This window comes from Chelonoidis abingdonii, chromosome 15 (genome assembly GCF_003597395.2).
Source record: "Chelonoidis abingdonii isolate Lonesome George chromosome 15, CheloAbing_2.0, whole genome shotgun sequence".
Taxonomy (NCBI): Eukaryota; Metazoa; Chordata; order Testudines; family Testudinidae; genus Chelonoidis; species Chelonoidis abingdonii.
In genome coordinates, this window is record NC_133783.1 from 20,584,720 (window position 1) to 20,597,019 (window position 12,300).

At 35.8% G+C, this 12,300-nt stretch overlaps 1 protein-coding gene across 1 annotated transcript in view; it reads right to left on the minus strand.

Moving 5' to 3' along the window:
- CTNNA3 (catenin alpha 3) overlaps positions 1-12,300 on the minus strand; it is a 927,714-nt gene that overhangs the window by 101,626 nt on the left and 813,788 nt on the right. Inside the window, exon 14 of the mRNA XM_032795284.1 lies at positions 9,742-9,834. Coding sequence (XP_032651175.1) covers positions 9,742-9,834 — 93 coding nt within the window. The remainder of the gene's footprint in view (positions 1-9,741; positions 9,835-12,300) is intronic.

Sequence of the window (12,300 nt, forward strand, 5' to 3'; positions counted from 1 at the left end):
GGTTTCATCACATGACATAATCTTTGATTAAAGATTAATCTTTAATTCCTGGAGACTCCTGGACAAATCTGGAGTGTTGGCAAACCTAAATCCATTGGCTAGAAGTGTTCCACACAAAACATTTAACTAAGTACAAATTGGAAATAAATATGTACAAATCACCATGGGCTGACAATTTGCAAACAGAAAAGGGGGCTAAATGTTGTGAGGGAACCCAGGTAGCAGTTTTAGCCCAGTAGGGTTTTTCTTGTAGGATGGGGAAGGTGTTGGGGTATGTTTTTATGTCTGGGCCATTGAGTCTGAACACAAGGGATCTATGTTGATTCCACATGATCCTGTATTTAACTTTTACAGTATGGAAAATTCTGAGCAGTTTATATATTTAAACCTTTAAATCTTTAAAGGTTTCCTTTGTTCCTGAAGGGATATTAATGTATGTCCTGCCGCCATCACCACACCCAGAAATATATCAAACTCCTTTTAGAGAATCCTCTGGAAAAGGTATTCTTAGATTGCTTGAATTGCCCAACATAACTGCTATTGACACATCATGTGAGACAGACTGCCCCTCCAATAATTGTTTCATTAAAATAGACTTCATTTGATTGTATGAATGTATTTTTAACATCTCTTGGTAATGCAGAATGCTGACAGTTAGAAGCTTTTAAGGGCTATTCCCCTTTATGAGCAAAATTGTCAGTTGGCAATCTTCCCCAAGTAACATGCACCATGTAATTGAATGGCCCAGGAGCACAGCAGGGAACTGACTGCAACTCAGAGTCACAATCTGACCCCTGGTTCCACCTTGCTCCACAGAGAAAGTAACCTACCATGAGTCTGTATCAGAAGTAAATTACCTCCACTGCCCTGCTGACTCAGCTATGCTCACTGGAGCATTAGAAAGTGCTAAAACCAAGGATCCACCCTCTTCCCATCTCCAGAAGGAGGGGGAAGTAGTGGCATTGTGCTATTCCCCTCCAGTCTTCCCCTGAGTTTCAAGCCAGTGGAAACATTCCAAATGTGTCCACTGTCACCTGAAAATTAACATCTATGGAATTTGTTAAAATATGTAAGGTGAAAAGTTACCTTACTTATGGGGGACTAACAAAAATACTGAAAATGTGCTCCCTACTCATATTATTCAAAATACATTTTAATTTAAAAGTCATTACTCTGATAAATGATGAATATTTGCTGCAAGATCTGCAGTCTGTAGTACCAGAAAAATCCATAAATTGCTACGGATTGCATCACCAAGTGATTTTTTTTCCTTATCTAGAAATACTGCATTTCATTTCCATCAGAAAATTTAAAACAGTTCACATGAACTAAATATGAATAATTTTAACTACTGCAGTCAGATTGAAGGAAACACAAATGCAGACATGGTTCAATTACCAGTAAACTGAAAAGAAATCTACAGCTATGTTGAGTAAATTATTTAAAATTGTGCAGATTAGTTTAGCTGGAACAGAAAGCAGGCTTTCTCCAATCTTGAATTCTGGTTATTCTATCCAACTTCAGCCAAATAAATTGAATTTAGTACGAAATAGTTTCCATGGATGGAGACATTTACAGAATTCCTCGGTTCTAAAGCCAATGACTCAGTCGCTTGCATCCCTAACTGGCAATAGATACGGAAGGCAGTTACTATCCGTCGTTCTTACCAGCACAGAGCCTTGCTGCTCATAAATCATATAAGGTAGCCAAGCACTGGACCTCTTGACCCCTCAGGGATTCTCCCTGATGTCTATTCCATAGAATTGGAAATGCCTTAATTACAAGTCAAAACAAAATTTTCTGTACTGTCAATTAAGCCAGTATTTTAAATGATACATTGACTCAAAGTGTCATGGAAATCATTTTTAAAATACCATATTCAGATCAGAAATTAGATTATCTCCAAAAGATGGGGAAGTGGTATTCTCACCATGTTCTCACTTATAACCCTTTGCTTTCTTAAATATTTTTAAACCAGGTCTACACTATAGCCACAATAGGAAAATACTCCAGTCATGGGATACAGTATGCATGTTTATTAGGTATAAAAACCATTCCAAGATAAGAGAAAGACAGTTGTATGAGTTATCCTTCCCTTCAGGATTAAAGTAACTCAAACACTAATTTTAAAGAAAACAATATGACTTCTGCAGGCTGGCTGGCCTGGATGTGAATGATTTTTGTACGGAATCAGATGAAAACAGTGAAGGACCAAATAGTCCCATGCATATTGAAAACATCATTACCAAAATGGTGTATTGGAGTCCTGCATGTCAAACTCATTGCAAAATAATTTCTTTTACATTATTTCTGGGTAAGGTTTTTGCATAGGACTCAAGAGACACAGAATTCTGAAAAAAATTACCCTGAAATTCTCTTAACACAGCCAGTCAAAAACTCAAATCAATGATCTGAATACTCTGGTGCATGCAAGCCACTTTGCATTGCTCCACTGGCACAAAGCACTTCTAAGTACAAATTCAGCTATTAAAAGGGTAGATGAGACACATCATAGATGCTCCAGTGCTCCCTCCCGTGCCTGTGACTAGTGCAGAGGGGCATGTCCAGCCTGGTCCTGTTCTGACCCCAGGCTGCCATAAAGGCTTCTCAGAACCACTGAACGTCAGCATAACTGGAGAAGCCTTTAGGTGACTGGACTAATGCCAGGATGACCCAAAGCTTATGGATACAAATAGCAGGCTTGAAGCCAATTTTGCATCACCTTCTTAAGCTGTACTGAGCATTCCTTCAGCTGCAGCCCAGGATCTAACTCAATATCATTATCGGTTGAAAAAAACAAGTGGTTCTTAGACTGATATAAAAATAATTGAAAGAAAAGAATATTGTCCTGGAGGTGTTACTGGAAAGCAAGCAGCAGGACAGACATTCTACACAGATACTCTGAGGTCCAAGAATCCTTGCAGAACTTTGGCCTCCATGGATCCCTTTCATCCCACTACTAACCTTCCCGTCTCTCAAAGTGAATGATGTGGCTTAGCTATTGCATAGTCACTCACATTAAAGTAATGGATCTATCTTATAATACAGTGACAGTTATTACAAAACAGTGGTTACACTGCAATTACAATATAATTACACTGCAGTTATTCTTGTTTATAACAAATTACCACTAATTCATATAACTGGAAGGATAAGAAGGTGACTGAATTACTTATATTATCCTTTTGGTTTTATAAGTAATTCATGTATTTTTGGAATCCACATACATTAAGTAGGTTTTATTTACACTGCAATTACTCTGTCACACAGTTAATTTCCTAGTTATATGAATTACTAGCAATTATAGGTTTCACAAAGCATAACCATGGTGTAATTAAAGGCACCACATTAGATAGTGTAACTGACAATTTTGTGTAGTATTTTCCATGTTTGTTTTAAAATGTAAAAAAGCATGGAACTGACCAAATATACAAGCAGATCAAATTGTGATAGGATCTTTTTAGCTGAGGAACTTGCTGTTTGCTTGTGCCTGGGGAGCTCTTCTAGCTGAAAATAATGCCATAAATTATATGGAAAGAAAGGAGAGCAAGGGTAAAGAGGAAAAAGGACTCAAAAGCAGGAGAGTATTGTCCATTTGACATAGCAAATATGTAACTGTCATATCTCTTATCTTCTATTGGTTGATGGAGAGGTCTAACTAACACACTCAGCCCACAGTTTTAATAATGTTTGAGTCTAGGAACTGAGAGCCGTGTTTGGCAACCATAAAAAAGAGGAGATTTTAACAGGAGAACCATGACATATGATGTTCTGCTTTTGTATTCACAGTAACATTTTCCAGGTGGAATATGACAAGTCATCCACTGGAACAAAGTGGCCAAGGAAAATCATAAAATGCTAACCTGCTGACCTTGATTTTTCTTTAAGTTCCCTAACACTTCACTGAAAATGTGTAGACACAAAACTACATCCACAACTTTTTAAGTGTGCTATGATTTTGCATCGAGATAGACAATGTAAAGGTAAATGTAAAATAAAGATTTAAATTGAAAGTCTGCTGTGATGTAAGTGTAGGTTTATTTTGTCCAACAAGTGAAAACAAGTTTTTATTACTTCCATAACAAGCACAAATAATTGCAAACTTCTTCACTACAGTAGAAAGATAATGGTGTTAGAAAGTTGAGGGTGGTGATGGGGAACCATCTTGTTCACATTTTGGTTCTTTTACAAAATAAAACATTTTTTAAAAATTAAATTCAGTTAAATATATTAGTTAGTCTGTATATCTGTGATATCTGGGTAACTTCAAAGAGGGTATATTATCTGCTGACTTCTCACAGGTTTAGCCACATTGTTATCCACCTCTTTAGTCATAATACTAAGAATGGGCAAACTGGCTTATGCCAAATAAAACTAGATTTTCATTGAACCCTAACCATCTTTAAGTTTCAGATCACTTTGGTTGCACAGATTCACACATTATAAGTATACTTTCCAAAGCCACTGCTTTTCAGGATACAGTGTGTAATCTGTAATTTAATTTGTGCAGATCAGTGGATGGCAATTACGTTTTGTGGCAACTTTTGAAGTTTGTTTGTTTTCACACTTCAGTGGAACAAAACCCAAACCTTTCAACTGTTTTCTCAAAAACATGTGTGTCCTTTGCTTAATGGTTAGGGTGCTGTCCTGGGATGTGAGAGACTCAGATTCAAGTCCCTGGTCTGCCTGATTCAGAGCAGAGTTTTTCATCCCAGGTCATTCTAGATGATGCATAGCGGGATCTTCCACATCCCAGTCCAGTACCCTAGTCTCTCATCAATAGTCAGTCTTTCTCTCTCTGATGAAAATTCTGCGGAAACTGATTCATCTCTGCAAAACACTTCAGTAAAACCAAATATTTAGTTAAAAAAGTTCTAACCAGCTGTAACTATAAGTTAGTCTTTTTTCCTAAATGTATGACCATAAATTTGGCTGCATTCAAATGTATATTTTTCAGATGTGCACAGCTTAATAAGTACACAGGTACGTGTTTGGTAAAGGTTATTAACACAGACGTGTTTTATATGCAAGACTCTAGTGAATATTTTTTTGAGGATAGTACACAGTGTGGCAAGGGACTGCTATTATAACAGATAACAAAAGTTCTGTCCACTATCTCTTAATTAAAAGTCTTATTTTTTCTAGTATGTGTACAGCCATAAGGTTTTTTGACAAAGAGGTACTACATAGAAATCTGAAGATTCAAGAATTCATAGAAAAAAATGCACAGAGTGTATCTCTGTCAGTGTAACTAGAGTCAAGAGTGGAGGGACGGTTATTGACTAGGCACTAGGGGAACACAGAACATAGGGAGTTACACTGGAAGCAACATGGACAGAACAGCACACAGCTTTTAATAAAGTTCCCCTTGTTCAACGTAAGGTGCAGTTTCACTCTTTGTTAATGAAACATGGTGGCAGAATCTGAGCTTCGAGCTCTTTTAAGTGCAGGAGCTGACAGCATGAGCAATGCAACTTGTTCTGTAGCCTCCCCAGGGGACTTTGCAGGCACAATCCTAGCCCAGCAATGGACCTGGGGAAGGAGGAGGTCGAACTGTACACAACTTGGCCATACAGGAGAACAACAGCAGCTGGAAAAAAAGCTGTTATTTTACTCTACTCAAAACAAGGCACCACTATGCAGCTCACCATTGCCTCAAGCCTCACAGCAGTCCCAGGAGACCTGGGGACCTATTGCATCCCAAAGTGGAATGAAACTATGGAACGAAACAGATTTTTCATTACAGACCAGTCCAAAAGGGAGGAGTCAGACCCCTGAGGCATACTGACTGCTACATGTAATTTTGGGGACTTGACAGACTCCTTAATTTGGGACAGGATAATCTGCAGCAATTAGGCTCACCATCGATAGGAACAGCTGTTCCAGGAAGATGATCTTGCATTAGACAGATGCTTAGACATGTGGCATGCAGCAGAAGCCTCAAGGGAAAGGATAAAAGTCACAGGAGGCACAACACCCCCAGAATTACATACAGTGAGACTTCAGCAAAGGAGACAGGTGGTCAGGCATCCATATCCATAGTGAGATGCATTTAATGTGGGAGCCAGCAAGAGCAGGGAAAAAAGAAGTGCCTCACACTAGGACAGCATTACAAGGAATGTGGCAATTTGAACCGTTTTAGCAGGGTGTACAAGAGTAGAGGAAGTTACCAGAAAGATTTAGTCTGACTTATGCTGTAATGAATTCATTTCTTGTGTATTTTTAGTCACATCATAATGAAGGACTTTTCCCTTTGTAAGCGTATTCAGTTTTTCTGCTTCTTGCAATATCATCTTAAATATCTCTTTGGAGGGTCTTTTTACATTGATGGAATCTCTCTCAGCATATAATAATTTAATTTCCTTTAAAACTCTGTGTCAAAAGTGCTTTGCATGTTGGAATAAAACTGAATATTTTGACAATCCCAGAAGGTGGGTGTGAAGATACTCCAGAGATTGGTATATTCTGAATTCATTTTGCTGGTAATTACTGGAGCATAAAATAATATATGAATATTAGAGTATTAAAAAAATTGGTGGGGGAAGGATTCTACACCAAATAATAATAATAAAATAATAAACAATACTGGAATTGAACAGCTTTCACTGAGTTTGGAAATTGTTATTTTTTTCCTTTTTTTTAACAAACATGTTTGCTCTGAATAAAATTGTTTAGTAATTTTGGGGTTTCTTTCCCCTTTCTCTAACTCCACACTCTTCCTCCCCGTTTCCAGTTGGACAAAATAAATAAATGAGAGAAGGTATTTTTCTCTCTCTCTTTTTAGCTTTCTCCACTTTTTCCATTGTGGAGGTAGAGAGAATACAAATGGAGAGAAAGTAGGAGTTTCCCCATTTTTAAAAAAATTCAAAATTTTTCATTTTAAAATTTAATAGAAAATGAAAAGCCAAAAATGTCATCATTGACAAAATACTATTTCTTAATAAAATAACTTAAATTGAAAAAAAAATGACCAACCCTAATGAGTATATTTCACTGAAATTTGGTTTCAATGATGAGAGGAGGGAAAAGAAAAGCAATAGCAGAAAGTTTAAAATAAGTAACCATCACAGTATTTTAACTTGAATCTCCTTCATGTCCCCGTGTGTTCATTACACCAACACAGACGCAATTACTGATTCCATTCTTGCATCACCTTACATATTACTTTTTAATTAAGCACACTCTATTTAGGCTCCCTTATACTGCCCTGCCAATGTGATTCAACCCTGTCCTGGAGGAGACTTACTTCAGGAGTGAAATGTTAGTTCAGCTTCCGCCACCATTGCCCATTCTTTCAACTGCTGAGCTCACAAAGATGGATTCCAGTAAGTGACAACTTTTGTACTGTTTATGATGGAGGCAGGTATCCAGCCGCAAAGAATCAGACTGAGGTCACCAAACTCATTTTGCACAGGAAACTGAACAGCTGCCACATAATAGCACCCCTTAAAAACGCCAGGCCTGGGCTAGATTTTAATCCTGAAGACAAAAGTCTACATATCATATTGCTAATGCCCTGAACCATCTAATAATGCCAGTACCTTCCTTTCCTGAAATTGTGAGAACATATGACTTATGCAGGGAAATGTGATTCTGTTGATGAATCATTGTTCTTGACAGGAATTATTGTGCTCTGTATTAAACATTAAAGCCACTATTAGCAGAAGCACTTAAAATTACAGAAGAAAATTATTGGCAATCAGCCCTAAATTCTTGTCATTAGATTTTCAAGATTGTGTGTTGCTTTTGCCAAAATTAAACTTATGACAGGTTGTTTTTTTTAAATGACTTTTTACTTATGAAGATACCAAAATCTTCCTATTAACAGAGTAAGGCCAAAAGGATATTTTAGCTTGTAGTAGGGAGGAAATGTGGTAACAATTTCTAGGTATAATTTAGATTGAAAAGGGCAGCTGTTATATCTTACTTGTCTACTGTATTTATTGAGTAATAACTCTGTAGGAGATAATCTTTCACACAGTATTTACATTTCTCACATTGCTTTAAGAATCAGTTGATAATTAATTATCAGATAACTGAACCTGGGGGAATTAAGTCATTTTGGTCCTGCAATGTTGCTTTCAAAAAAACAGGCAAAACCATACTATTTAGATGGAGGGCAATGATCGTGTAATGATTTGCCAAGGGCTTCATAATATTTCATGCTGCTGTCCTGATAAAGGATTTGGTCAAACTGATATTAGCCTTGGTCAGTTAAAAAGCGAAAATTGTTGAGGCTGAAGACCCTGGTGATGGGAGCTGAAGTCACTCCCTAGCACCTTGGCACCAAACAGAAACTGAAGAGGCCTTTAGATCCAGACAGAAAGTATGGCTTGGAGGTTTGCCTGGATGAAACTCTTAACTCAAGTGCTATGCACATTTGTGTTAAGGGGATGAGTTTTCTCTTGCTTCACTCAGAAAAGAAAAGAAAAGTTCAATATCCTAAAATTTTACTAAAAGGCAAATCAATATTTCAATGGGAGTGAAATCACATTGAACAAACTGGCCAAAAATTTCATGTGTATTTTCCTGAAAAGCTTTTTCTGTAATTCTACCCAGTTCTCTCAGCGAGACCTAGGCAAAATGGCACCACTTATTAGGCACTGGTATTCTACTTCAAAAGAGAAAATATATCCAATAACACTGCAATAATTTTTTTTAAAATTGTCAGTTTAACTTTCTTCACCACAGGCCTAGTAAATACTTTCCCAGATTAACAATAGTTTTCTAATTTTTAAAGTTAAATTTGCAGTTGGATTAAATCAAACTCCTAGTAAATTTGTCTGACAACTCTGATTAACTCTTTATGACTATATTGTGATACACTTACAGTTGGAATACTTGTGAACATGAGAGTAAATCTAATCCTTAATTATCATGTTAAAGAGCTTGACTTGATCGCATGCTGCCCCAAAAGTTAATTTTTTTTAATTTATTTTATAAATTATTCATTTATAATTAAAGCTGGTCAAAAACAATGTATTTAAAATTCTGTGGAAAATAAAATGCAATATTTTTTGTTTTCATTCAAAATGTTAACTGATTTATTATGTTTATAAAAAGGCTAAATATTTTTGATTATCAAAAACAAAAAATATAAACATTGCAGGAAAATGTAAATTTTCTTTTGAAAATCCATTTTTAAATTAAGGAAAAGTTTCACAACTATTTTTACTAGATCTATTTATTATTTCTGTTATAATAGTATTATATTAGTTGTCAAAGTACTTCCCGAGGAAAGAGTAAGTTATCCCATTACGCACACATTGCTGCAGCTAAGCTTCTAACCAAGTCCTTTTTGTGCTGCTGGGCTGTTTTTGTTTTATACAGAAGTCATTTTTTGGATATAGTGCATCACAAACTTAAAGCACAAATAAAACTGAATGTCAAGATACACAGTTAACCTAACCTTGGTTAGGCAAACTCAAAGATTATTAAACTTTAGCAAGTTGAAGTCTACATAGGTATGTGTTTATGTTTAAGAAATTGCCTGGCTGGTTTAAATCTTCACAGAATATATACAACTTAATCAGGTCTGTCTTTGTCACTTCAATATACATATATTTCAGTTCTACATCCCATGCATATTTTCAGAAATCTATTAAGAGGGCAACAACATTTTGATGATTCACTGTCTGACTTAATATTGCTTCACAGGAACAGCAATAGGAACAGGTTAGGGTTTGGGTTTTTTTTTACCTTCTTCAAACTGCTTTTTAGTTAAGCTAGTCTGATACATACCCTGTCAGTTTTCCCTTCAGTTTGAACACTGGTGTGACTATGTGCATCATAGTCTTCTTCAAGGTCCGATATATCTTCCAATTCCTCTGGTGTCTAAGAGAAGAGCATGACAAAAATGATGTTATTCAGTTTTATAGTTAGCAAATGTAATATTAGATAACAACAAAAGTATGTTAAACCTGTCCTGTGTCCACTTAAAAGACCAACAAAAATGAATTTGCAGAGTTGTGCTATTAGTAAATGTTAAAAAAAAGTCTGAACAAATTTAGATTATATCATAATAGCCATTTTCTGGTAGTAGGTTCTATTTTGGAGAAGACATTTAGTAAATTGTCTGTGTTTACATGTATTCTAGTCTGGCATTATTGCTACTAGAGCATATATTACAGGGAACCCCCATGTGATCAGAGATGGATGAGATTTAGCCAGTGTTTTCATTAATAAAAAGAAAAAAATTCAATTTCTCTTCTTTTCAAAGAAAGATCTATCTATGCCATCCACCCATGGCTACATAAGCAAGAGAAAACTTGCCATACTGGATCAGACCAGTGGCCCATCTAGCCCCGTATCCTGTCAGTAACAGTGTCCACATGAGGTATTTAAGAGGAAAGTAGACTACTGTGAAATAATTTCCCCAAAGAGGAAATTTCTTTCTAAACCCCCCATCAATTAGTGGTTGGCTTATGCCCAGAAACATCAGGGTTTGTATCATTTACTTTTCTTTTTAGAAAAGTTGTTATCTTGTCTTATGTAATGTAACTCTGGATGTTCTCATTATCTAACTAAATGTCCAACCTCTTTTTGAATCCTACTGAACTTTAGCCTCAGAGATACCAAGTGGCATGGGTTAATTATGCACTGTGAGAAAGATCGCATGCTGCCCCATTTCTTTTTATCAGTTTTGAATTTGTCTTTCAGTTTTACTGAATGCCTCATGTAACGCAGGCCACGTGCAGAAATCCTGAATTATACCCCAAACAATCCAGCAAATAAGACAATATGGATGTGGCTGCAGAAAAGTTGTAAAAAAACAAAACAAACCAGAAGTTTTGCTGTTTTACAGTACCAGTCCAAAGAAACTGTGTAAGCAAATAAAAACATGAAATTCTTGTGATAGTGAAGTGTACAAGATTATACACTGGCTGTTAAAATGAGCTGGAGAGCTCTGTAATTATAGAAAAGAGATTTCTATTGGTGCACTCCAATTTACATGGGGGGAAAAAAAAGAGACTCTGGGACAATCCACAGTTACTGACAGATCCATTATGAAGAGATTAATCCTACTGTAGGAGTACTTGTCTGAACTAACTCTATAGTTTCAGTCAGAAAGAAATATTGGCATTTTTTGTATGTATAGGTCCTAAAATTTGAGCACTGCCCTAAAATTTAATCTTTGTCAGATGCCTAAAATGAACTACCCAGGGGAATAAATTTCACCCACTGTGCAAAATAATGTTTCTAGGAGATAAATCACCTGAATCCAGTGTATAGTTTGACACCAGTAAATTGCAAGCTCTGGAAAATGTGCCCAGATTTAGTAAGAAAACAATATTCACAGCCTCTACTATATATGATCAACTGTTCAGGCAAATATGATTGTAAAGCCTACAGCATTTAAGACTCTTTTCATTTATAAAAATAAATAAATAAAACATGAGTGGTTACAGTGAGCCAGCAGGCTCAGAGGATTAGTAATGTGTTGTGAAGTCTTTTAGCTTTAGGTCACTGGTTAGAATTCTGTGTAAGTTGATAATAACTAAAAGTTGTTACCATCTAAACGCTGTTTGCCAGCCCACAATGTGAACTAAGTCTAATTCTTAGTGGACATATCTCCATTCAAGAAAAACCATCACCAGAATCAGAACTAATTGAGACCCCAGTGGAAAGCCTTGGCCAAGAATTGAAGGGCATAAAAAACAAACTACCATTTAGCTTCCCAAAATTACATTGACTAGATCACACAGATAGGCAATCCTAGAGCTATGCGAATATCTGATTTTTTGGAAGTTCTGAAAAATTGAAAAGAGTTCATTTTCGGTTGATTTGAAACAATATTTTTAATTTGTCTTTGGTGAGTCAAAATGTAGAAAAATAATGTTTTGAGATGAATGAAATGTTTCATTTTCATTTCAAGCTTTTACAAACTTTTTAAATAAAACTGAAGGAAATTTCAAAATGTCAAGTTTCAAATGGAAAAATTAAAATGTTTCATTTAAAAAATGTTGAAACAATGTTTTTTTTTATTTTAATTTTTTCTTTCCAAACATAACAATGACTAACAGTTGACATGAATTCAGAAAATGTTATGGTGGATCCAAATTTGCATTTTCCACCAAATAAAATTTGGGCAAAATTTTTTACCCAGATCAAGTCAGTCCTGATCTAGTTTTAAGGCCCATAACAACCAAACAGGGCTAGAAATAATTCTCCCATTCAAAAGTTATGATACTTTTGTTTCTTCTCATAGTAAAACACAGATATTGGACCTTAAATTTACTACATTAAGTATAGAAAATGATTGCAAATAATTTTTAGATTTTTCTAAACATTAGTTATTTT